The sequence below is a fragment of the Lagopus muta genome, chromosome Z, assembly GCF_023343835.1.
Source record: "Lagopus muta isolate bLagMut1 chromosome Z, bLagMut1 primary, whole genome shotgun sequence".
NCBI classification, from domain to species: Eukaryota; Metazoa; Chordata; class Aves; order Galliformes; family Phasianidae; genus Lagopus; species Lagopus muta.
In genome coordinates, this window is record NC_064472.1 from 21,202,380 (window position 1) to 21,225,301 (window position 22,922).

The 22,922-nt window shown below is 36.7% G+C and overlaps 1 protein-coding gene across 1 annotated transcript in view; it reads left to right on the forward strand.

Annotated features, from left to right (window-relative positions):
- Positions 1–22,922, forward strand: part of CWC27 (CWC27 spliceosome associated cyclophilin) — a 118,967-nt gene that overhangs the window by 81,264 nt on the left and 14,781 nt on the right. The window contains exons 11-13 of the mRNA XM_048930677.1: positions 1,134–1,231; positions 12,746–12,855; positions 15,316–15,419. Of these exons, the coding sequence (XP_048786634.1) occupies positions 1,134–1,231; positions 12,746–12,855; positions 15,316–15,419 (312 nt within the window). The remainder of the gene's footprint in view (positions 1–1,133; positions 1,232–12,745; positions 12,856–15,315; positions 15,420–22,922) is intronic.

The following is a 22,922-nucleotide window of genomic DNA, read 5'->3' on the forward strand; positions in this document are numbered from 1 at the left end:
CCAAGTCCAACCACAACCTAACCATACTACCCTAACAACCCTCCACTAAATCATGTCCCTGAGCACCACATCCAAACAGTTTTTAAATACACCCAGGGATGGTGACTCAACACTTCCCTGCAGAGCTTATTCCAGTGCTTAAAAGCCTTTCTGTGAAGAAGTTTTTCCTGATATCCAGCCTAAACTTACCTTGGCACAACTTGAGGCCGTTTCCCCTCATCCTGTCACCAGTGAGAAGAGACCAACTCCACTCCCTCTGCCATCTCCTTTCAGATACTGGAAGAGAGCAGTAAGGCCTCCCCTCAGCCTCCTTCCCCAGGCTGAACAGCCCCAATTCCTTCATTTGCTCCTCACAGAGCATATTCTCCAAGCCCTTCACAAGCCTTGTCGCCCTTCTTTGGACCTGTTCCAACCATTCTGTACCGAGGTGCCCAAAACTGAACAGTACTCAAGGTGAAGCCTCACCAATGCTCAGTATAGGGGCAGGACTACTTCCCTAGACCTGCTCACCATACCATTTCTGACACAAGCCAGGATGCCAGAGAAAGACATTTCACTTGATATTGGCACGCTGACTTGCACATTTTTTTTCTGCTGTCATTTCCTGTTTGTTGTCGTAAAATTTTAAAATTAAGTTAATTTTCATATGTAATAATTTATCATTATACAGATGTAATCTTAATCACATCACAACTACATTATCCGTTCATCTAAGAAATCAAGAATGCTGGCATTTGTTACTTCCGTAAACTGAATTTTGTAATACGTGTAAAATTGGTTTGGCACTGCCTCTGTTTCAAATTCTTTTTTGTGGTTCTTATAGTTAAATATTACGATATTAAATTAAAAATACAAGTGGGAGTTCTTTGTTTTATTATTCATGTCCTTGACATATTTCTAAAGGGCTCTTAAAATAAGTCAACTGTTATGTCTTTTTGTTGTCTTTTCTAATGAAAATACAAGCTTTCTTTGGTTCTAATTGATTCTTAAGCCATGTTCCTAGCATGCGTGAGTCAGTACATTCCCTTCGTTTATATCAGAGATTTACTGCCCATTAACTTTGATTCAGCTTCTCCTGAGTGGCTTTACATTCCCAAAAGATTAAATTCTTGTAAATATTTTTTCCCTTCCAGTGAGGAGCTACGGAAAGAAGCACGACAGCTGAAACGTGAACTTTTGGAGGCAAAGCAGAAAAAAGAAGAGCAAACTTTAAAACCCAAAGAAAAGGAAGGTAAGAAAAGGAAGGTACAGCAGATGTTGTTTAGATCTCCAGTTAACATCGCAGTTTTAAGTTTCTTCAGTAGGTTTATTTTCATAAATGCATTCATTTGCATAATTGAGGACGATATTTTGTCAAAACAGATGGTGTTTGGTTTTTTTTTTCCAGAAAATTAGTTTTCTGTAAGAATGGGGAGTGGTAGTAGCAAAAGGATACCAGTATATAAATAAATTGTACAGGTAGCATTTATACTTTCAAATGTTCTGTAGCTACATATGTGAAGTTGGGCAAGCTTCTGGATTTGAAATACAGTTATTTCAAATAATCAGTTGAATTCTTTGAAGAGCGCATACCTGTTCTGATCTCTTCCAAAGTGGGAAGTTTTCTTGACTGTTCAAATTGGAAAGGCACTTAAATGCATATGCTAAACACTGAACTCAGGGCTATTATCTTTAAGATTCTGCACTTCTTCTCAATGATACCAGTTGAACTTAAAATCTAGAGGATAGTTCCAAGTTTGTCTTTCATAAACTTTAGCAAAAGGAGATGGATCTTCAGATGCACACTTTTGTGGCAGAAAAAAAATTACGTTCTGTTTCTTAATAAATGTACACAAATTTTCAAGTATGTAATAGGTGAGGTGAATTTTTTAATGCATAAAGATGTGAGAGATTATTAGCTGAACTGAAAAAAATGAAAAAAAATTCAGGCTTTTTGGCACTCTGGAGTTGCTAGATACACTTCTGGGTCACAATCTTCATCCATCTCTCAACAGCATAAAAAATCTGAAAGAAAGAAAATATAAAAAATCATTTACAGTACCAGTGCCAGATTATAATTTAGAAAAGTGGTAGAAAGTGTAACATAATTGTTAGATATTGTCATAAATTCTCTTGAATAACAGGTGAGCTTGATCAATAACCAGCCTGGCAAATTAAAAAAAATCAGTATCTGGAACTTGTATATGAAATCTGTCATCATATTATAGAAAGTAGTGGCCCTAAAAAGGTTCTAGAAATCATACTCAGTCACCAACTGAATATAAGCCCTCCTTGGCAAGACAGCAAATGCAGTCATTGGACACGTGAAAATAAAGTGGAAAAGTAGAGTAGAAAAAGAATAATCTTTATGTACATATATGATAAATGAAACAGAAGCATGCCTTGTATGGCAGTTGTAGTACCATTGCTTAAGCATAGCCCTGTTTGGGTGCCAGTTATGTCAGAGGACTTAATGAAGAATAATTGGAGGTAATCCACTTCTGTACTGACAGACTAAATTAGTACTTGGACATCAACAATAGATAAAACTATGGTACAATTTGAAAAGATGCCTTTTATTTTAGGAGAAGATGCTGGGGGGAAGGAAAGGAAGCTTTATGTATTAGTTTGAGGTTTTTTTTAAGTTTCTTTAGATTAAATTGCAGGCAGGATATAAAACTACTGAAAAACTGTAGGTAGCAGCTAATGGTAAAAATAATACTGGTTTCCCTTTTTGAGCAGAAGTGGTCTAACTCCACTGTTAAGAAATATGTATGGCAGGAAAGAAACTATTCACCAAGTTATTGGGATATCTAACTAAAAATTCTGAAAATAATCATATTCCAAAATGGAAGATGACATTAAAAAGATGTTAGCTTAGATGCAATGTTGATGGGCAAAATGATTAATGAAAATGCAGTAAGAGGAGAAGAATGAGCAAGAAGACATCTTTTCTAGACAGAAAGGAAATAAGCTTGAATGCTTAATTCAGTTTTTAGCAGTCAGTTTTGCTTAGTTACAGAGGATCTGTGACAAAAGGGAAGCATTCAAGTACAGAACAGATGAACTAGAGACTACTTATTAGATGCATTAAAATCATTCAAACTTGTTGGAATTCACTGAAGCTTTTTGAGGGGTTGGCTAAAGCAGTCCCAGAGACATTAACAAAACTTTAATAAAATGCTCTAAGATAACTGCAGTCAAACTGGAAAACAAGTATCCCAATAATCTGATTACTAGTGATACCAAGAATAGGATGCCCTGTCCCTAGAGGTGTGCAAGGCCAGATTGGATGGGGCCCTGGGCTGCCAGGTCTAGTATTAAATGGGGAGGTTGGTGGCCCTACAAGGCAGTGGGGTTGGAGATTCATGATCCTTGAGGTCCCTTCCAACGTTGGCAGTTTTGTAATTCTGTGATAGTAAATTCAGGACAGATTACCTTTATTTGTGGACTTAAAAAAATAAATGACTGTGGGATAGGGAAGGGGAATGCAACAGGAAAAATGAAGAACAATGCAAATTTAAATGTTAGGGTTGCATTTTCAGCTGCAGATGTTAAAATGAAGAGTAGGGTGACTGACTTGCACTGTCTCTGGCATGAGTTAGTGCTTCTACTGATCTGATTCAGTTTGCTAACTTGGGAGAAAATCGTTCTTAGTTTGCAACACTTTTGTGCTGAGTTGGTAGATTGAATCAGTTCATAGACGTTTAAGGTCAAATCCTAGTAAACAGAATACGTAAGTCAGAAAGGGAAGAGGTCCGGGGAAAAAAATGGTAATACTAAGTTTCTTGTATCTCTTTTAAAAGTAATCAATTGTGGAAACATAAGATGTTCAGTATTCAGGGGCATTTAGATATATTTAAAATCTAGGAAATAAAAGGCCATGCTACAGACAAAGATTACAACATACTGTATAGTACATATAAAGTGGCATGTTTGTATGTGAGACAGGTGTCTGTTGAACTTGAGTGGGTCTTCAGCCTGAGTATTTTGCTCAGTATTTTGCACTTGCAAAAAATGGTGAGAGACTTCTTAAAAGTTCACAGAGCAAAGCAACAGCAGTGATTGATGTGGCAAGCACAACGTTGGAAGATTTTAGGAACAGTGGTTATTCAGTTTAGAGCAGAGATGACATCCCAAATCGACCTATATTAAAAAATTATATTATTATCAAGAGCGTTAAAGACTACCGTGGAGAGTAGGTTGTTCTACATAATCCCTGTGGAGGGGACAAGAGGTAGTAACCTTCAATTAAAGCTAAAGAGGTTTAGGTTAAACAGTAGAGAAAACTTCTGGAATAAGTGACCTACAAAGTGGAACTTCCCAGCTGCAGATTAGGCAAATATTTCTTTAGATTGGCTTAGAAAAGTCTGATCCTGTGTTTTGGTTGGGGTGAGCTTATATGTTCTCCAATATTCTGTGAAGCACAGTTTAACAATAAATAAAGAGAAAGATAAAATATGGCTGGAGGAAGGTTTTGAGGGGAAAGAGAAACTAAGCATCTTGTTACCAGTGATGATAGCTTTATGGAAGCATTACGGAAAGTATTGTATTTACCATCTCTGAGTCTTTAAGTCATTCAGTTAAAATAAACATTTATACTTCTGCAGTAAGGTATTACTGACTTTGATTTTTGCTTTCTCTCCACTTACCTTGTTCTTGTACTCTCATGAGTTATTTTATCTACTGTCACAATTCACCATATAATTGAAAGAATGAAATTTTTTTCTGTAATACGGAATCTGCCACTGAAAAATGCACACTAAAAAATAAATGTGAAGGACTCATTAAACATGCTTTATTTGGTCTTGGAGAAAAGGAATTTAAAATGATTTATTTTCACTATTGTTTCTACCTACTGCTTTTTAAAAATCGTTCTTCAGTTATCATTCACATGCCTATCAGTCTGTTGTCAGTATGGAAAGAGTAAGTACAGTTGACAGGCAAGGTTCTGTAAAGGACGAAACTTCTTGCAGAAAGAGAAATTCTAATTCTCTGGAGAGGTGAAAATTTAATAGGAATATTAACTATGACATACATCTTCATTAGTGTTTTTACTGCAAACCAGCTGTGAGTTTTTGGATGATGCCACACTAAAAGATGTGTTCCAGGAATGCACCTGCTGAGTTCCAACCAGTAGCCAAAAATAAAAGAGCCCCCAAAGTGCACAGTGAGATGATCAGGGCATTAGCAAATACTTTTCTCCCATTTCATAGTATTATTGACCAATATTAAAATAGCCAGAGTTTTCCTGTCTTTCATAAGTTTCAGCATTATACCTCGAGGTAGCCATAGACACAAATAAGGTGAGTCTGTCCGCATTTAGAATAAAACTTTCACTTTTTTATGGTTTGTAGGGAGCTGAAAGCAGTTCTCTGGAATTTGCCTTTCTCGCCTTAACCAAATGTTCACATTTTTTCTCTAGTGTTTGTTAAAACATTTAAGTTCTGAATTATCAATTTTAAAGAAGGTGCGGATTAAAATGAATAAATAACATTCTCTGACTGCAAACCTACTGTTTTGCAGTGATGTTGGGGTACTAATTTAGTAACACTAAGCAAAGACCTCTAAACTAGCTAGGTGATACTAATTGTGAAGACAGTTGTAGATGTTTGTAAATCTTACAATATTGTTGTAGCGTTATATCTCAGATTTAGCTTTGGTTTGTGTAATGTCATCATATTTACTGCACTTCGTGGTGGGCATGTTGTGAAAATTACAGCAGGACTGAGTGTTCATGTTGGATCTCATGCTGTTTGAAAAACGTGAAAAAAGAATTTGACGATCATGAAGAAGCAAAAGTAAATGTCACTAGATTCTGGTACAAGAAGTACCAGATTTAGGGAAGGGAAAATATGTGAAGAATGTCACTGAAAATAAATAGAGAGTCATGTTGGGGTGTTAGTATCTTCTTAACACTAAAGGACAAATAATTACAGAACCTAAATGAGAAAATGGGAAAGCCATACCAGTGTGATGTAAGGTATTTCAAGTTTGTACAAGAAAACAAACTGAACATGAATTTATGTGGGATTCAGGTATGATTGTGTGATTGTTACTGCAAAAGCTGTTAACTGTAAAAGCACGGTAATATTATTGTACTTGCTTCTTAGTGTTGTACCACCAAGAGGCATGGAGCAATTGGATACAAAGGAGGAAAAAAAAGGAAGAAAAAAAACTAGCAAAGAACTGGATGAATTTATTATTAGGAGGTAGTTAAAGGCATTTACAATTTAGGTGGAAGGTGATGGGACCTTAGTATTTAAGATGGCAAATGTGAAGAGTGAAGAAAGATACCTTTACTGTGAAGCAACCATTTACAACTGAAGAATAGCAGAAAAGACTTTATTCTACATTCAAACTTCAGTTTGAGTATAATAAATTCTAAATTTAAAGAAGTTAAAAGCATTTTTATATCATAGCTCACTTAATGATTTGTCATCTGACAAATCTTAACAGTTTACCTTTTCTGAGTTAGTTTGCATACAAGAAATTGCATGTATTAAAAACTGTCTGCTGTCAGGCAATGACTGTCCATAGCAGGAGATTGTTCCAATGTTCTCTCGCTGTCCTCTTGGGAGCATGAGATGGAAAGTAAATTGTAACATGCTGGATCAGGTATGTCTGTGCACATGATGCACACACTTGCACAACACCTGCCTCAGAGCTACACAGCATTAATACAGTATTGTGCTTGATTAATAAAAACTGCATCTAAGCCTAAAATTATAAGCATAGCTTGTAGAAATTCACCAGTGAATAGTGTGAGAATCAGAGTAAAGTTGTATAGGCCCTTTTGCAGGATCAGAAATGAGTCTACTGGCTAATGAATGAATGATGACAAGACACATCTGTTTCATGTCCACTGACAAATTATTATTGGTATCACATTCAGCATCATTGCTTCAAACTTTTCATGATACATGCGGGCTGCTCCAAAAGTACTGCTTCTTGTTTTATTGTGCTGGTCCATGGCATTACAGGTGGATATTGGTAGTATGGCAGTAGAGGCCTCCCACCAATATCCCATTCCATTTTGCTGCCGTGTGACAGATGGCAGCAGAGGGGCAATCTGACAGAATGGCATCTGGCACGGAAGTGCATATGAAACAAAGGTGTGTCACTGAATTCCTCCATGTAGAAAAAATGGCACCCACTGACATTCATTGATTCTTGCTGAATATTTATGGAGACCATACAGCACATGTGAACACAGAGGCAGTGGGTAGTGCATTTTAGCAGTGGCAACAGTGACAGTGATCACTTCCACTGATGCTCGTTTTTATGAATGTGGCATGAAGGCTCTTGTTCATTGCTTGCAAAAATGAATAGCTAATGATAGTGACTGTATTGAAGAATAGTATTTTGTAGCTGAGAATTTGCTCTGTTGAATAATACTATTGTACACTTTATAACTGTTGTAGTTTCCATGGAAATAAATGGAAGGCATTACTTTCAGAGTGACCTATGTATTACACGTACTTAATATTTTTTCCACGTTCAGAACATTCGAGAAACTAAGGAGGATTAGGAGTGAAAATTTAAGTGTTTACATTGTTTCAAGAGGACAGAGATTAAAAAAAATAATTCCCTCCTTACAAGTTTGATTATAACCAGCTTTCCAATCTGTGAATACAATTGTTAACTATGCCAGACTGCTGTCAAGACCTTATTTTAAATAAGATGTTTTTCTTTTATGTGACATTCACTGCATTGATGCCAGAAATTACATCAAACATAATAATTTGAGTGCTGAATTACTTCAGCATTTTGAAGTACTTAATCAAGTGTTTGAAAAAGATGTACTTCAAAGTTTTATTGCGTAAATCTGTGAATATACTTCAAATTTGCTCTAGAGAAATATCTTGTTTTCTTAATTACATGTTGGTTTTAAATAGTTTTCAAGTGCTATTTTCATTTTTCTTAGAACATTTTTGTGAACTATCTGATAATCTTTTAATCATTGAATCTCAGCTCGGAAAGCAAATGGTATCCTGGGCTCCATCAGCCAGCAGGGACAGGGAGGTGATTGTCCCTCTCTACTCGGCCCTCATGAGGCCCCATCTGGAGTAATGTGTCCAGGTCTGGAGCCCCCAGTACAAGAAAGAGAGCTGTTGGAGAGGGTCCAGAGGAGAGCCATGAAGATGATCAGGGGACTGGAGCACCTCCCCCTACAAAGACAGGCTGAGGGAGCTGGGCTTGTTCAGCCTGGAGAAAAGAAGGCTGCAGGGTGACCTGATTGTAGCCTTTCAGTGCCTAAAGGGAGCCTACAAACAGGAGGGGAATCAACTCTTTGAGAGGGTTGATAACTGCAGGACAAGGGGAAATGGTTTTGAGTTGAGGGAGGGAAGATTTAGGTTGGATGTCAGGGGGAAATTCTTTACAGAAATTGGTGAGGCACTGGAACAGGCTGCCCAGGGAGGTTGTGGATGCCCTGTCCCTGGAGGTATTCAGGGCCAGATTGGATGGGGCCCGGGCAGCCTGGTCTAGTATTAAATGGGGAGGTTGGTGGCCCTGCCTGTGGAAGGGGTTTGGAGTTAATGATCCTTGAGGTCCCTTCCAACCCTGTGATTCTGTGATTCTGTGAATGAAGAAATTTAACTACCCTACATGAGAAAAAAGAAAAGCCACAACATAATAACCTAACTACTAATGTAAAAATCAGCATGAAGTGTAAGTCTCCTACAGCGGCACAGATTGTTATCTAGTTTGTAGCAAGAGAACTGAATGATTGAAGTGTTTAGGAAAGTCTACAAATCTAGCAAGGATGCCAGTTTAAGATTATGTTTTATATCTGTTTTTATTATTAAGTCTGTGTAATGTCAGTGGCATGTACAGATTTGCTTAAATCCTGTCAAGAAGTTTTCTTGACTTCTGATACCATAAGAGAAATTGTGCATGTTTCAGAAAACTACAAAACCCAAATTTTGGTTGTTTTGAAATTATGTAGCATAAAGCATGTTAAGTATGATTATTTGTGGGATATGGAGTACAGAGTATAGCTCCACTGTATGAAAGTGTGCATCCTGAATATTTCATTTTTGTGAATTTTCATTTTCTTCTCCTGTTTCAGTTTTTATTTTTCCTCATTTAAACTGTCCTTAAGTAATACCCAGCATGCATATTCAGCCTCTTCCTTGCTAAAATAAATGCTTTTCCCTCTTCTTTTTCTGCTTGCTAAAGAAAAGATGACAAAAGCCTCACTGTAAGCCAGCTGTGATTTTAATAGTAATCTTAAGCATGTTTTCAAAGTCAACTGACATTAGAGAATTAACCACATTTTAGCCTGCAACGTCTGTAATGTGTGCCTAAAAGCTTCCAAAGTTCAGAGACAATTCACTAGGAATTTCCACTGTCACTTATTGAAGTCCATTATTAGCGGAGCTTGCTTTTTCAAACAAATGTTTTGAAGCTCTAAACATCACTTGTAAGATTATTCTGTTTAAGTTGGCTAAATTAACCAGTAAGTTTGTTCTGAAACTGTTATTTTTCACTGTAGGAAACTATATAATCCAGTAATAAGCTCAACGCTGGAAAATCATTTTGTAAAAAAATGTATTTGGTTGTTCACTAGTAATAAATATGACTTAAATCTTGCCTTGGTTATTAGAGCCAATAGTGGCTCTTTGAGAACTTAGAAGTTCCAGAGTAATAGTAACTGACCGATAGTTTAAGATGTGAAGAAATTAACAATTTAGATAGTTCTAATGAAAAAAAGAGTAGATTGTAAATTCATTGAAGAGTAACTGTATATATTGTATTTTATTGTTTTTATATCTTATGTTACTTTGCAGTAAATTAATGTTTTGTTTGCGTAGCCAATACCTAAGGTCTTAATTACAGAAATTGACATAATCATAGAATCACAGAACGGCTTGGTTGGAAGGGAACTGAAAGTTCACCCAGTTCAAACAAACACTCCTGTGGGAACAGTTGCCTCCAGCTCAGGGGTATCCAGGACCCTGTGCAACCTGGTCCTGAACACCTCAAGGGATGAGGCATCCACAGCTTCTCTAGGCAGCCTGTGCCAGTGCCTCAGTACCCACCTCCTAACATTTAACCTAAATCTACCCTTTCCATTTATATCCATTCCTCCTTGAGCTATCACTATCAGACCATATTAAAAATTCAGACACCTTCCTCTGTATAAACATCCTTCAAGTACTGGAATGCTGCAATGAGGTTGCAGCCTTAAACAAGGACTGTATTTTTCTGATCTACCAGTCTGAAGGCGTATAAGTTCTTGGTTTTCATAAAGTGGAAGGTAAAATTCAGTTGTAGTTTGTGAAATGGAAGGTGTTTGATGCAACACTGTTGAGTGTTTACACTATTTAATTCTACTTGTAGGAATGAAGCTTAAAACTTTTATAGCAAGATCTATCTTCTGTTTAGGAAATGATCTGAAATTTTGAAGAGTGGCATTCAGTACAGTACTCTCAGATCACGTTCTCATTTGTTTGTTATAATTCTTCTATTTTGTATTTGAAAACTGACATAATTTAAATTGTTCCTAATTTAAGTGTGAAAAAAATAAACCCTTTTGTACTTTTTAAAATCAGTCTCTTCCTTTCTGGATTACTGACTTGAATCTCCTCTGTTGTTTCAAGATATCATTGGAAACCATGTCTCAAAACCAAAGTTTTAGATTAGATTACACCATCATGATGGCATCTGTTACTCCTTAAAGGAATATTTTAGGATAGAAGAATCTATCCGAAAGAAAATAAATTACACAAATGCTGAAGTTTATGTCACAGTAAGATGAAGGTTGTCTTGGCAGTAACTCAAGCTAGCTGAGTAGAAATTTTCTTAAAGTGAGAATGAAGTTTATTTCCAATAAGGAAGGTTATTTAGTGTTTTGTTGTTTTGTTTTTCCTCACCTTTCCTAATTATACAGTGTGCATACATCTCAGAATTAAAAAAAAAATAATTACACTTTGTGATTTGATAGCTCTAGGATACACATGCATGTTCTGTGTTATTTAAACTAGTATTTTCTTCATTCTATGCTACTTCAGTGAGGCATTTCATTGTTAGTGCAGTGTACCCATGGCATTTTTTCATTCATTTTTATTTGAATTTTGAATATATAAATACCAGCGTAATGGTCTTTATGCTTCAGATCAACAAGCTGGTCCTAAGTTTGTCAGGCTTCATTTGAAGTTCAAGTCCATCATACAGTGACCTGGTCCTCTTTTTCCAGCCCTGTTAGAAAAGATTTGGAGGAGCTGTGGGATACTGGCGAAGAAGTACAAAATAATAATTAAATGTCTTCTTGCATTTTAAAAGGGCATTTTACATTTCGAAAGGGATTCTTTCCACCAACAACTCTCTTTTCCAGATGCTTTCTTTTCCCTTCTAGTTAGCTGTGTTTGTTCTTGCAAATAGGAAATATTTTTGATCAGAGAATTTCTGCGATAAAAATACACAAACATACAGCTTCAAGGGAATTCATCCTATTTGTATGAAGATTATATTTGAGCTATGCTAGATTTAAATCTTAGCCAAAAAACGTGTGTGACTAAGGATCACATCTTTAATTGCAACATAAGTGTATTTAAGCATCACAGTGTTTATGGTCAGTTTGAAACTGGCATTTACAGAAATTTTAATAATGAATGTCACAGATCTTTTGCTTGTTGTATCTGAACAATTATATTTACCATCGAGTAGCTGAGATTCTTTTCAAAGGACCCTTTTAGGTAAATGTTACCTGAAAAGCTGCTTTCTGTAAGAAATCTGGTGATTTAGTAGCTCAAGTTATTTATCTAGGGACTAAATATTAGTGAAACAAAACACTGTGTTGCTTCTACACAAGTTTGATAGGATACACATACTTAGGCAAAAAGTCATGTTTTTTTTAATTACTAGAAAAGACTGAGATAATAGAGAGACAGATGAATCTGAGCCATTATAATTTTTAGTTCAGTATTGTACTTTGCTAATTTTTTAGTTTATCCAGTATTTCACTGCACATGTTTTTATAGCAGCTTTTGTCTCATTCATTTCATTTTTTTTCATTCTGGTCTTCATTACACTCAATGTATCAAATGGAAAAAAAGCAGTTCTATATGATATTGTATATATTTGTTGAAGATGACTTGCTAGTTATTCTTTTAAGTATATGCATGCAACTTATAAATTAAGATAACTCGGAAATAAGAGATTTTATTTGTAGATTTATGTAAGCAAATATATTTAAAAGGATGATCACATTCTGTAAATTTACTTCCTTTTTTATGACATGTTATAAACTTTTTTGAAAACATCAAATGAAGTAAGAGAGAATTTTAGTTTGCCCCTGTGTAGCCATCAGCAGTCATCCAAATATCACAGATTGGAATTGTAGCTTCTTCAGCCTATAAAACAGAAAAACTGACAATTTCTCAATAGCTACAAAACATTAATACAGTGTACCAGTTCAGCTGCTCCAGGAAAAGTGTTCAGGAATAAAGGTAAACTTCTTAATGAAATTTCAGCAGGTTTTGTTTCTGTCTTAACATCAGAGTTTTTCCCTGCTTTCCCTGGCTCTGAGGTATAATATAATTGACATAAAAAATTTTGGGTTCATGTCTGCTTAGTACAGTGTTTTGTATTTCATTTCATCGAGCAGCAAATCATCTTACTTCCTCAGAAAGTAACACAGCTGAAACGTTTTATGGAAGTCTTCTGTTTGGTATTTCAGAAATAACAAACGTTCTTCAAAACGGTAATAAATCAAAAAGCCAACTGTAATTTTTTTAACCAAATGTATTTCCTTACTCAGAAGAGGAACCTGCACCAAATAGTGTTGTTGAAGAATACCGTCAGGAGAAGAGAAAATATGAAGACAAACGGAAGCAGCAGCCAAAGAAAGGAGTTTCCCGTGAAGATCAGGTAATCCTGGGCAATAAGGATTTCAGAGAGTTCTGAAAACTTTTTAATCTTCATTTGATAAAAAATAAAGTTTACAAATCTGTTACAGTTAATTTTCCATTAAAAAGTATATTATTATTTCTAAACACTAATAAACGTGATTGTGCATGTGTGACAAGGTTTCAGTATGTATTTGAATGTGTTGTCAGTTAAGTCACTAAAATCTTCCAAAAGGAAAAGTTATCCACACAGAAGTATCCTTGATTATATTTACAAGAGTTTGCATTTCTCTGCAGTTCTGTTCTTGGCTTTGCAACTTCCCATAAAATAGCACTGAGAAATTTGTGTATTTGGTATCTGTCCAAAATGTGAGGCTTTTTTCCACATTTTAAATAATGTTTTATAGAGATCAAATTCAACCATATCTTTGAGTGTTATGAAATGAACAAAACTCATTTTTAACTGAACTTTAAAAACTCATTTTAAGTACAGTTGAAATTATTTTCCATGGTCAGAATGTATGTAAGCTTCAGTATGCAAATATTAGCAAATTTAAGTTTAATGTAAATATTTTTTTCTAAAATAGGGATATTTGAACCTGCTGAACACATGAAACTACTGTAAAGTGCTAAATACCATTCATCTAAAATTTGTGCTGTGCATATGGGTTTTAAAGTGATGGGAATATGTATTCTAGTAGATTATAATTTTTAGTTATGTAGCCCTTTTAAAAACTATTCAACAGTAATTAATCAGCTATTCAGCAAGGAGTCATCAACTCATTTCAACAATTAATAATGAAGTTCTTTAGAATCCAATTTACTTGTTGAGGGCCTCTTCTACCCTTACATCCTTCCTACTATATCTTACAATACAATATTATTTTCCAGCTCCTGAGTTCTGCTCAGGAGCTGGAGAGGGTAATGTATATGTCTTTTTTGAATACGAGACAATGGAAATTATCTTGAATTCAACATGAGTCAGTTTTTAAAGATACATGGCCCACAGCATTGCATCCAATCATTCACAGCAGAAAGACTAAGACAGGTCCGTTTAGAATAATGCTGGCACCATAGAAAGTTAAACAGTACGTAAGAAATGTGGCTTTAGTTGATCACAGTTTCACGTGAAAAGGATTAATTTGTTTTTATCTATGTCCTGGACAGAGATTTGCTGCCCTAGGTGTTGTGAGCATGAAGTTTGTTTACAATTGCATGAGAAGCTGTAGAATTTGAATGATTCACAGGCACAAGTATATCTGAAAATTTCCTCTCCCAGCTTAAGCAAGATTAAACAGTAAAATAAAAAAAAATAAAAGCAAAAAAAAAAAGCTAAAACCCACCTTTGGCAGTGCTAAAATGTGTTTTTGAAAGAATTCAAAAGCCAGGAAACTCCTAAAGTTAAGATTGCTCCCAGAAGGAAATTTGATTCCAGTGAACACTTCTGGTATTTCCAATTTCTGTTTTCTATTCTTGTTTAGTTTTTATTCTTTTAAATTTGAAAAACTTGACTAAACAAAACTAAACAGCCATACAGAGGTGTTTTACAACATAGGTGGCCAACCTATCACCTACAGATCAAATGTAGTCTGCCACATAAAATTCAGTTAATTACTTATTCCCTGACTCCTTCCTTTGCAGTAATGTCTCAAATAGCAGCAAGAATTAAGCTGCGGGCTGTGAAGATTTTTCTTATGGTTTGCCCTTTTTATGAAGAGCCCCGTGACCCTTGTGCCATCACAGTGCTTAGGCATACAATTCTTGTGTAATCAACATTACTTCTCAAATGATCAGAAAGAAGACCTGCAGGATGATCTTCAGATGTTACTGCAGATTCAATGACTTTGTTATAGCTGAAAGACAGGGCAGTGTTATTTGTAAAATAAAATACCAAATATAAATCAGTATGTTTATGGTGTGTGTAATGTTAGGACCTGTGTCGGTCAAATTAGTTAAGATGGTTCTTAGTATTCAAGTAAAAAGCTTTGATTTTGTTACAGTCAGCAAAAAAATTTAAAGGACCAGCATTTAAAATAGAGGAGTATCAGTTAAGCTGTGTCTTCAGTAGTTGAATTGTCTATAATTTGTGCAGTGGATTGCCTTAGTAGAAGAAATTAACAGATTCCAATAGTAAAATTTGTTGTCCAGTGGCCAGTATTATCTAATTTATTACCTATTTTATTCTGTAAGTATAGTGTAAGTATGTGTTCCCTAAATACGTGTTTTTATTTTACTAGACAGCTGGACAAGTGCTCTCTTGCATGTGTACTCCCAGCACTGCACACCCTCTCACTTGCTCAACATGCTGTTACTCTTGGCACCCCTCACTCTCACTTGCTTGACACTGCAGTTTTCTTTGAAGTCATAGAAAAGTGCTCTCCCATCTCATCACACTGTTTCCCAAAATAATAGTTTGAAGGTGTTGTATAATACTTGTTCATAAATATATCTGACTTCCTTAAAACTATGTATTTAACTTCAGACACTGGCACTGCTGGACCGATTTAAATCAAAGTTAACCCAAGCAATTGAAGAAACTCCTGAAAATGAGGTTTCTGAATTTGAAGTAGATACTGATGAAGGATGGTAAGTTTTATGGATTTTTATTTGTCTTTTTACTAATAGGATTGAAAGAGGAGAAGTAACAGTTTTCATTTTTCATTTGTTTTGCAAACCAGTCTCTTTGTTCGGTTTATTGAATCCTTATTCTGTAAGACTTCTTTTACTAACACTTTACTTTTTACAGGTCAGTTAGTTGCTTGCTTCTTTTACTTATTTCTTCTGGATATCATTATTAGGAAACAAGGTGATATGCTTTCTGTGCCATTTATCTCCAGCAGGAAATAAGTTCTGAAAGGAATTAGCAGCCTTTTGCCTTAAAATTTACTAATTTCATCACTTCTACATAAACTTCTCTACGTGTTTCTGAAACCCTACACTTCTAAGCTTAAATTTAAAAGCAGCTGAAACACTAAATTAAAAGAGAGTTGATGCAGCAGGTGTCCGCTAGGTTTAGTGCTTCGGAAAATAAAGCAGGACAGTGGGAAATGCTTTGCCACCCATACTGGGGGTTATATTTTAAAGACTGATGGATGCGATAAGGAAGATTCAACTAAGGGGTGGGGAGGGTGACCGCAATAAAGCAGTTGATGAAGCACTGCAGAAGTTTTGACCTCAACACTTTCCAGTCACAGAAGCAGCCTTACCATGTTTATTTATGTCAGTGAAAGAATTCACCTTTAGGTAGGGAAGGAGAAAAATCACTGTGATTTGAGTTGTGATCCTGTAATCTTACAGTGTGAGCTGCTAGACGATAATAACAATACGTGCATGAAATAGTTAGAAAAAAATGTTCAACTGGTCATAATTTTTATAAGACAAGTTTTAGGTCTAATAAAATATCTCTGCCTACAGTGTTCCTTATTTATACACGTAAACAGTCATGCTACAACAAAACTAGCTCTGAAAAAGAAAATTTAACTAAGACTTTGGCAGTTGTATTTCTATATCTCCGATAATTTTAAATAAGTATGTGAAAATATGTATGAAGTATAGCCTTCAGATCTTCATAAAAGCTTCTGTTTTGGAAGAAAACTAGTACAATAATCTATCTTCCCCAAATCCCTAGAATAGCACCAATAACTAAGCACAGAAAAGACTGAACTACAAAAAGGAGAATAAAAGGATGTTCTGTTTTTAAACTGAAAATGGATTACTTCGCTAAACATGATTAAAGTACCCTGTATCTTTTTGAGAAGACTCTTGTAAAACAGTAAGATAGCCATAACTTTAATTAAGGTTTTCTCTCAGATGATAAGACAGGTAATGTTATGAAGAAATGCAGACTGTTATATATTTTTTCTGTAATTCTACAGTTGAAAAAAGATATGTGAGGTAAGTAAGAAAAGAACATAAAAAATAGTGGGAAAGAAGATAATGTATGGAAGGCATTTGTAGTACAGCAGTTAGCATAAAGTTCTTGCAATCATAAAACAACATATTCTCTTATGTAGATCATAATGAGAGCATTTATTTTTTCAGCGCTTCTTTGTGAGTATTATTTTAATCTGTTTTCATTTTAACAGATAAAGGTGATGAAAGTGCATTTGAGTTACTATATAAGCTATTAAAATAATTTAAAACAATAGCAATTCAAACATGTCACAGCATATCATTTTACTTCTTATTTTACTGATTATGTACTTTGTTTAGAATACTTTTATTTTACGTAAGAACTGAGGATTTCTTTTCGCTTTAGAACCTAAGCAAACTAAGTTCAGATTCAATTTCTGAAGTTTTCTTTTCAGTTTTAATGCTAACTCCATTACCTGAAATGAAGAAGTAACTATGCTTTCTTTAATTATATTATTCAAAAGATAAATTAGAGCAGAATGATTTTTGCTTCAGATTCTCTTTGAAAGTAGAGAATTTCCTATATTAGGATAAATCTTATTACATGCTGCTTGCTATTATTTTAAGTTTTCTCTGGTTACCATCTATTTGGTAGATCTTTAAACCATATAGTCTTTCATCACTATGTCGTCTTCTGTCTCAGACATTATGCAGCTCTTTGAGGGTAAGGAAGAACATACAGCGTAAATTTTTAGTCCCTAAGTTTTGAAGATTTCACTAGGACTTGGAGACTCTTCTGGGGTACTGATGTGCTTTTAAGCTCTCCAGAAAATATGCAGCCATATCTTTATCTCCAGGTGTAGACTTTTAAGGGCTTACAGAGTCTTTCATGTTCCCTGTTGAGTATTTACTAATATCTAATTCGTGATAATTCTTCACCCGATATATAATCTATACAGTACGAAAAGACTGTTGCAATTTGAGATTATGAAATTGCTTATATTTTTGTTCCAAAAAATGACATTGTTCTGAAAACAACATTGCACTGAAATAAAGACTTAGAATGATATAAAGCTAGGTAATAGTCTAATAATCAATGCTCATAATATTAATTTCACAGTTCAGTAAAGGTTCTTATTGCCTTTACAGAGAAATGAGTCTTGCTACAATTTCAAAGAATTTACTTCAAAGTGAAATAAATTATAAAATATGCATATTACATAAATTGGCTATAACCATATACAACATTAGAAAAGCAGTGAAGTTTTATAAATATCATTCAACTTCAGACTGTTTAGATGGCTTTGAGATTTGAATTTTGCATTTGGGGATAAAGGCTTGTGTTTTCATTGTCTTCATTGAATTGGATTATTTGAGATAACTATGGTGACTTCACTTTTAAAAATACTTTCTTAATTCCAATCTGCTCTTATAAAGACAGTCATTCTACTAAAAAAACAAACATTCTATTTTGCATTATTTATGATAAATGTAATTAGTGCACGGCATATGCATGTATGATATGCACAAATTATGTGATTCCTTCAGCTCGTTTTGTAGGTCATGGCTGCTGTTTTTATGGGAAGTGAAAGCTAGCCAGTATGTGCTGCTCTACTGTCAGTGTGTGTTATCTGAGGTAGAACGATTGCCTCTATGACATTTTTATGTGTCCACATGAGTGGCCACACATTGAGGTATAATTTTCATTTTCTGTCAAGATAGAAACCATTACGAATTTGTTATGTTTTCTTTTATTTGGCAAACTTTTCTCTGCATATTTGGCTGAGCTGCTGTATTGGCATGAAGCATAGCAGACATTTGGGTACTTTTCAGCAGCATTCTACTTTTTATGCAGGAGAAAAAGAAGAAAGAAATATGACTCTTTTGTAAACAGTGTGTATGATGTTTGATAATTATTACCAGATTTTACTGTCTAAGAAGCCATCTGAGGAAGTGCTGTGAAGAGATCTGAGATGTGTAATATACGTGAAATAGAAAGATCTCTGCTGAGACGTTCAACTGCAAACTCTGCTGCTAAGTGAGAACGACTGTATCTATCTGTCTGCAGCAAACAAAATCTAATTTCCCCCAGAAATCAAAACTGTCAGAATAAACACAGTATGCACTACCAGAAACATAACAGTAAAAATGTCGCAAACAAGTGGACAGATGCATTTTTGTGGCATCTAGGTACCTCAGGAGGACATACTTGTTCATCCTGGTATTACTGTCTTATGGCTCCATATTGAAAACTATTGTTTATGATTTGTCAGACTTCTTTAGTACTTACTGATCTTTACTTGCTATTTGGTTTCAATCTACCTAAGAAGAGATCAGGTGTAGGACTTCCTTCTTCTCTTTCATATAGTTTGTGCAGAGTGCAGTCATTTGTTCTGGCCTGAAAGTCTTAACTGGATCTTCAAATGACAGACTTTTCCCCAAAATGTATATCGCATTCATCACAGATGCAGTGAGGTGTCATCTGCTTGGAGACTAAAAGTGTGAAGACTTAAAATGTGACTGTATAAGACCTAGCTGGAATAATTCATTTACATGTTACTTCTCTTCTGGACTAGTGAATATGCTTGAATTCTAAAGTGAAACTACTGCACAGATTTGTTTTCTACAGAGCACAGCTACTCAAGATTAGAAATGCTTGATATAAATCTTTGCATGTATATAATACATAGACAAGTTGCAGTGCTACTGTAGGCCTATGATTTTAGTATCAAATAGTTACACCTATAGCTAAAAGCAAGCTTCAGTCAAAAAAAAATACTGTCACAACTCCATATGGTGGAACTAATGATGCAGGTCCTATGAACATAACAAAATATCTTTCATGGAGAAGAGTCCGGCATGGGAGAAAAAAATTCAGATGCAGTCAAGTATTGCAGTTTGATTGGCAATTCAAAGATTGATTGCTATAGTTAATTTGTTTAAAAAGTAAGAATGATGCTTACAACGCTGAAACACCCATGTTTCTTCATTTTCTCCATAATTCTTAAATTAAAAATACATGTAGTAAAAAATATCCCAATCCAGCTATGTTCTAAAGAAATGTTGGCAAGTTTGTAAGCTCATCTGTGTATTTTTGTAGTTGTCACTAATTTACAAATACTACGCCAACAGACAGTGATACTTAATCCCTGACAGAAAGGGATTGGTGAATTCTGGGCTCTTTTGTTATCTGTTTAAAAGAAGGATGAGATTAGATCTTCTGTTGCTAAGAAGTGAAACATTTTCCCAGATAACATACGCTCTAACAAAGACCTGTTTATTCTTATTAGAAAATAATGTTGCTGCTCATTTGATAAGTTTTCATTTCTGAATTCACCATGAAAGCTGAATTCAAGCTGCACCAGAAAAGGGCCAGAGCAGGACCCCCGGATGTAACATAATTAAACCATCTCCGTAGTCTGAAAGGAATGCAGGACATGCAGTTTTCTTACTGTTTGTCAAATTTGTTCTTGAAGTCCAATGATAGAGATTCCAATCTCTATCTGTTTAACTATTCCTAGTGGTATTAAATATTTAGATGTAATATAGTCTTCCTTTTGATAGTCCTTTACATGAATCATAGAATGGCCTGGGTTGAAAAGGACCTCAAAGATCACCTAGTTTCAACCCCCCTGCTATGTACAGGGTTGCCAACCAACAGACCAGGCTGCCCAGAGCCACATCCAGCCTGGCCTCCAGGGATGGGGCATGCACAGTCTGTCTGGGCAACCTGTTCCAGTGTGTCACCACCCTCTAGATTAGACTTCCTTCTGATGTCTGATCTAGATCTCCCCTGTCTTAGTTTAAAACCATTCCCCTATGTCCTGTCGCTATCAACCCATGTAAACAGTCATTCCTCCTCCTGTACACTCCCTTCAAGTACTGGAAGGCCACAGTGAGCTCTCTGTGTAGCCTTCTCCAAACTAAACAAGCTCAGTTCCCTCAACTTTTCTTCATGGGAGAAGTGCTCCAGCCCTCTGATCATCTTGCTGGCCCTCCTCTAGACCTGTTCCAAGAGCTCTGCATCTTTTTGGTGCTGGGTACCCCAGTACCCCAGGCCTGGACGCAGTACTGCAGATGGGGCCTCACAAGAGCCGAGTAGAGGGGGACAATCACCTCCCTCTGTCTGCTGGCCACCCCTTTTTTAATGCAGCCCACAACACAGTTGGCCTTCCGGGCTGCAAGCACACACTGCTGGCTCATGTCCAGCTTCTCGTCCACCAGGACCCCCAAGTTCTTCTGTGCAGGGCTGCTCTCAAGGAGATCTTCCTCCAGTTTGTGTAAATACTTGCGATTGCCCCAGCCCAAGTGCAACACCTTGCTGAACCTCATTATGTTCACTTCTCCAGCCTGTCCAGGTCCCTCTGGCTTCCCTCCCCAAGTGTATCAACTGCACCACTCAGATTAGTGTCATCTGCAAACTTGCTGAGGGTACACTCAATTTCTTTGTCTATATCACTGATAAAGATGCTGAAGAGCATCCGTTCCTAGACTGACTCTTCGGGGATACAGCTTGTGACCAGCCTCCACCCAGACATAGAAGCACAGATCACAACCATTTGTCTGCAACCAGCCAACCAGTTCTTAATCTGTCGAACAGACCATCTTTCAAATCCATACCTCTACAAGTCTTCTGTCTAGAAGGATGTGATGAGGGACCACGTCATAGGCTTTGCTGAAGTCCAGGTAGATGACATCTGTAGATGTTGTTGAGTACCTCAGCCTTCTCCTTGTCTGTTGTTAGCAGCTTGCATTTTTCACTTGCTAGGGGGAATACACCCTCCCAGACCTTCCTCGTCTGGTTGAGGTACCTGTAGCAGTCTTTCTTATTCTTGGCATCCCTTGGCAAGTTCAGTTCAAGCTGGGCCTTGGCTCTCCTGACCCATCCCTACACAGCCTAGCAGCTTCTTCATAGTCTTCCCACAGAACCTGTCCCTATTTCCACTACCTGTGCATTTTCTTCTTACCCTTCATTTTGACCAGCAGATCCCAGTTCGGCCATGCCAGTCTCTTGCCTTCCTTTCCTGATTTGCTATACACGGGGATGGAGAGCTCTTGCACACTAAGGAAAGCTTCCTTAAAGATCTGCCACTTCTGCTATACCCTTGCCCAGGAGGATATTTTGCCAGGGTGTTTTGCTTACTAACTCCCTGAAGAACTGGAAGTTAGCTTTCCTAAAATTTAGTCTTCTAATTTTACTCTTTGTTTAATATCCCTCTGGACCATGAACTCAACCATGGTCACTATATCCCAGGCAGCCTTCAATCCTGATGTCATCTCTCAGTTCATTTGCACTGGTGAGCACGGGTCCAATATTGCATTCCCCCTAGTAGGGCCTTCTATTACTTGACTGAGGAAGTTATCCTTAGTGCATTCCAGGTGTTTCTTGGATTGCCTGCATCTCATGATGCTACTCTTCCAGCAGATGTCTGGGCGAACTCCCCATCTGGAGTACTGTGTCCCCATCTGGAGTACTGTGTCCAGGTGTGGAGCCCTCAGTACAAGAAAGACATAGAGATTTTGGAAAGGGTCCAGAGGAGGGCGACTAAGATGATCAGGGAGCTGGAGCACCTCCCCTATGAGGACAGGCTGAGGGAGTTGGGCTTGTTCAGCCTGGAGAAGAGAAGGCTGCGGGGTGACCTCATTGCAGCCTATCAATACCTGAAGGGAACCTACACCCAGGAGGGGAGTAAACTCTTCAAAAGGGCTGACAATAGCAGGACTAGGGGAAATGGATCCAAGTTGAAGGAGGGAAGATTTAGGTTGGATGTTAGGGGGAAGTTCTTTACAAGAAGAGTGGTTAGGCCCTGGAACGGGCTGCCCAGGGAGGTTGTGGATGCCCCGTCCTTGGACGTGTTTAAGGCCAGGTTGGACGGGGTCCTGGGCAACCTGATCTAAATGTGTATGTTTGGTGGCCCTGCTAGGCAGGGGGGTTGGAACTACATGATCCTTGAGGTCCCTTCCAACCCGGGTGATTCTGTGATTCTGTGTGATTCTGTGAATGAAGTCCCTAGTGACTGGAAAAAAGACATTGTGGCATCTGTTTTTCCATTTTTAAGATAGGATGACCTAGGGAACTACCCACCTGTCAGCCTTACTTCTTTGCCAGGAAGATCATGGAGCAGATCATCCTGGAAGCTATGCTCGAGCACATGGAAGAGTTCAAGGTGATATGGGAAAACCAGCATGGCTTCACTAAGGCAAGTCCTGTCTGACCAACCATGTCAGTGGTGTGAT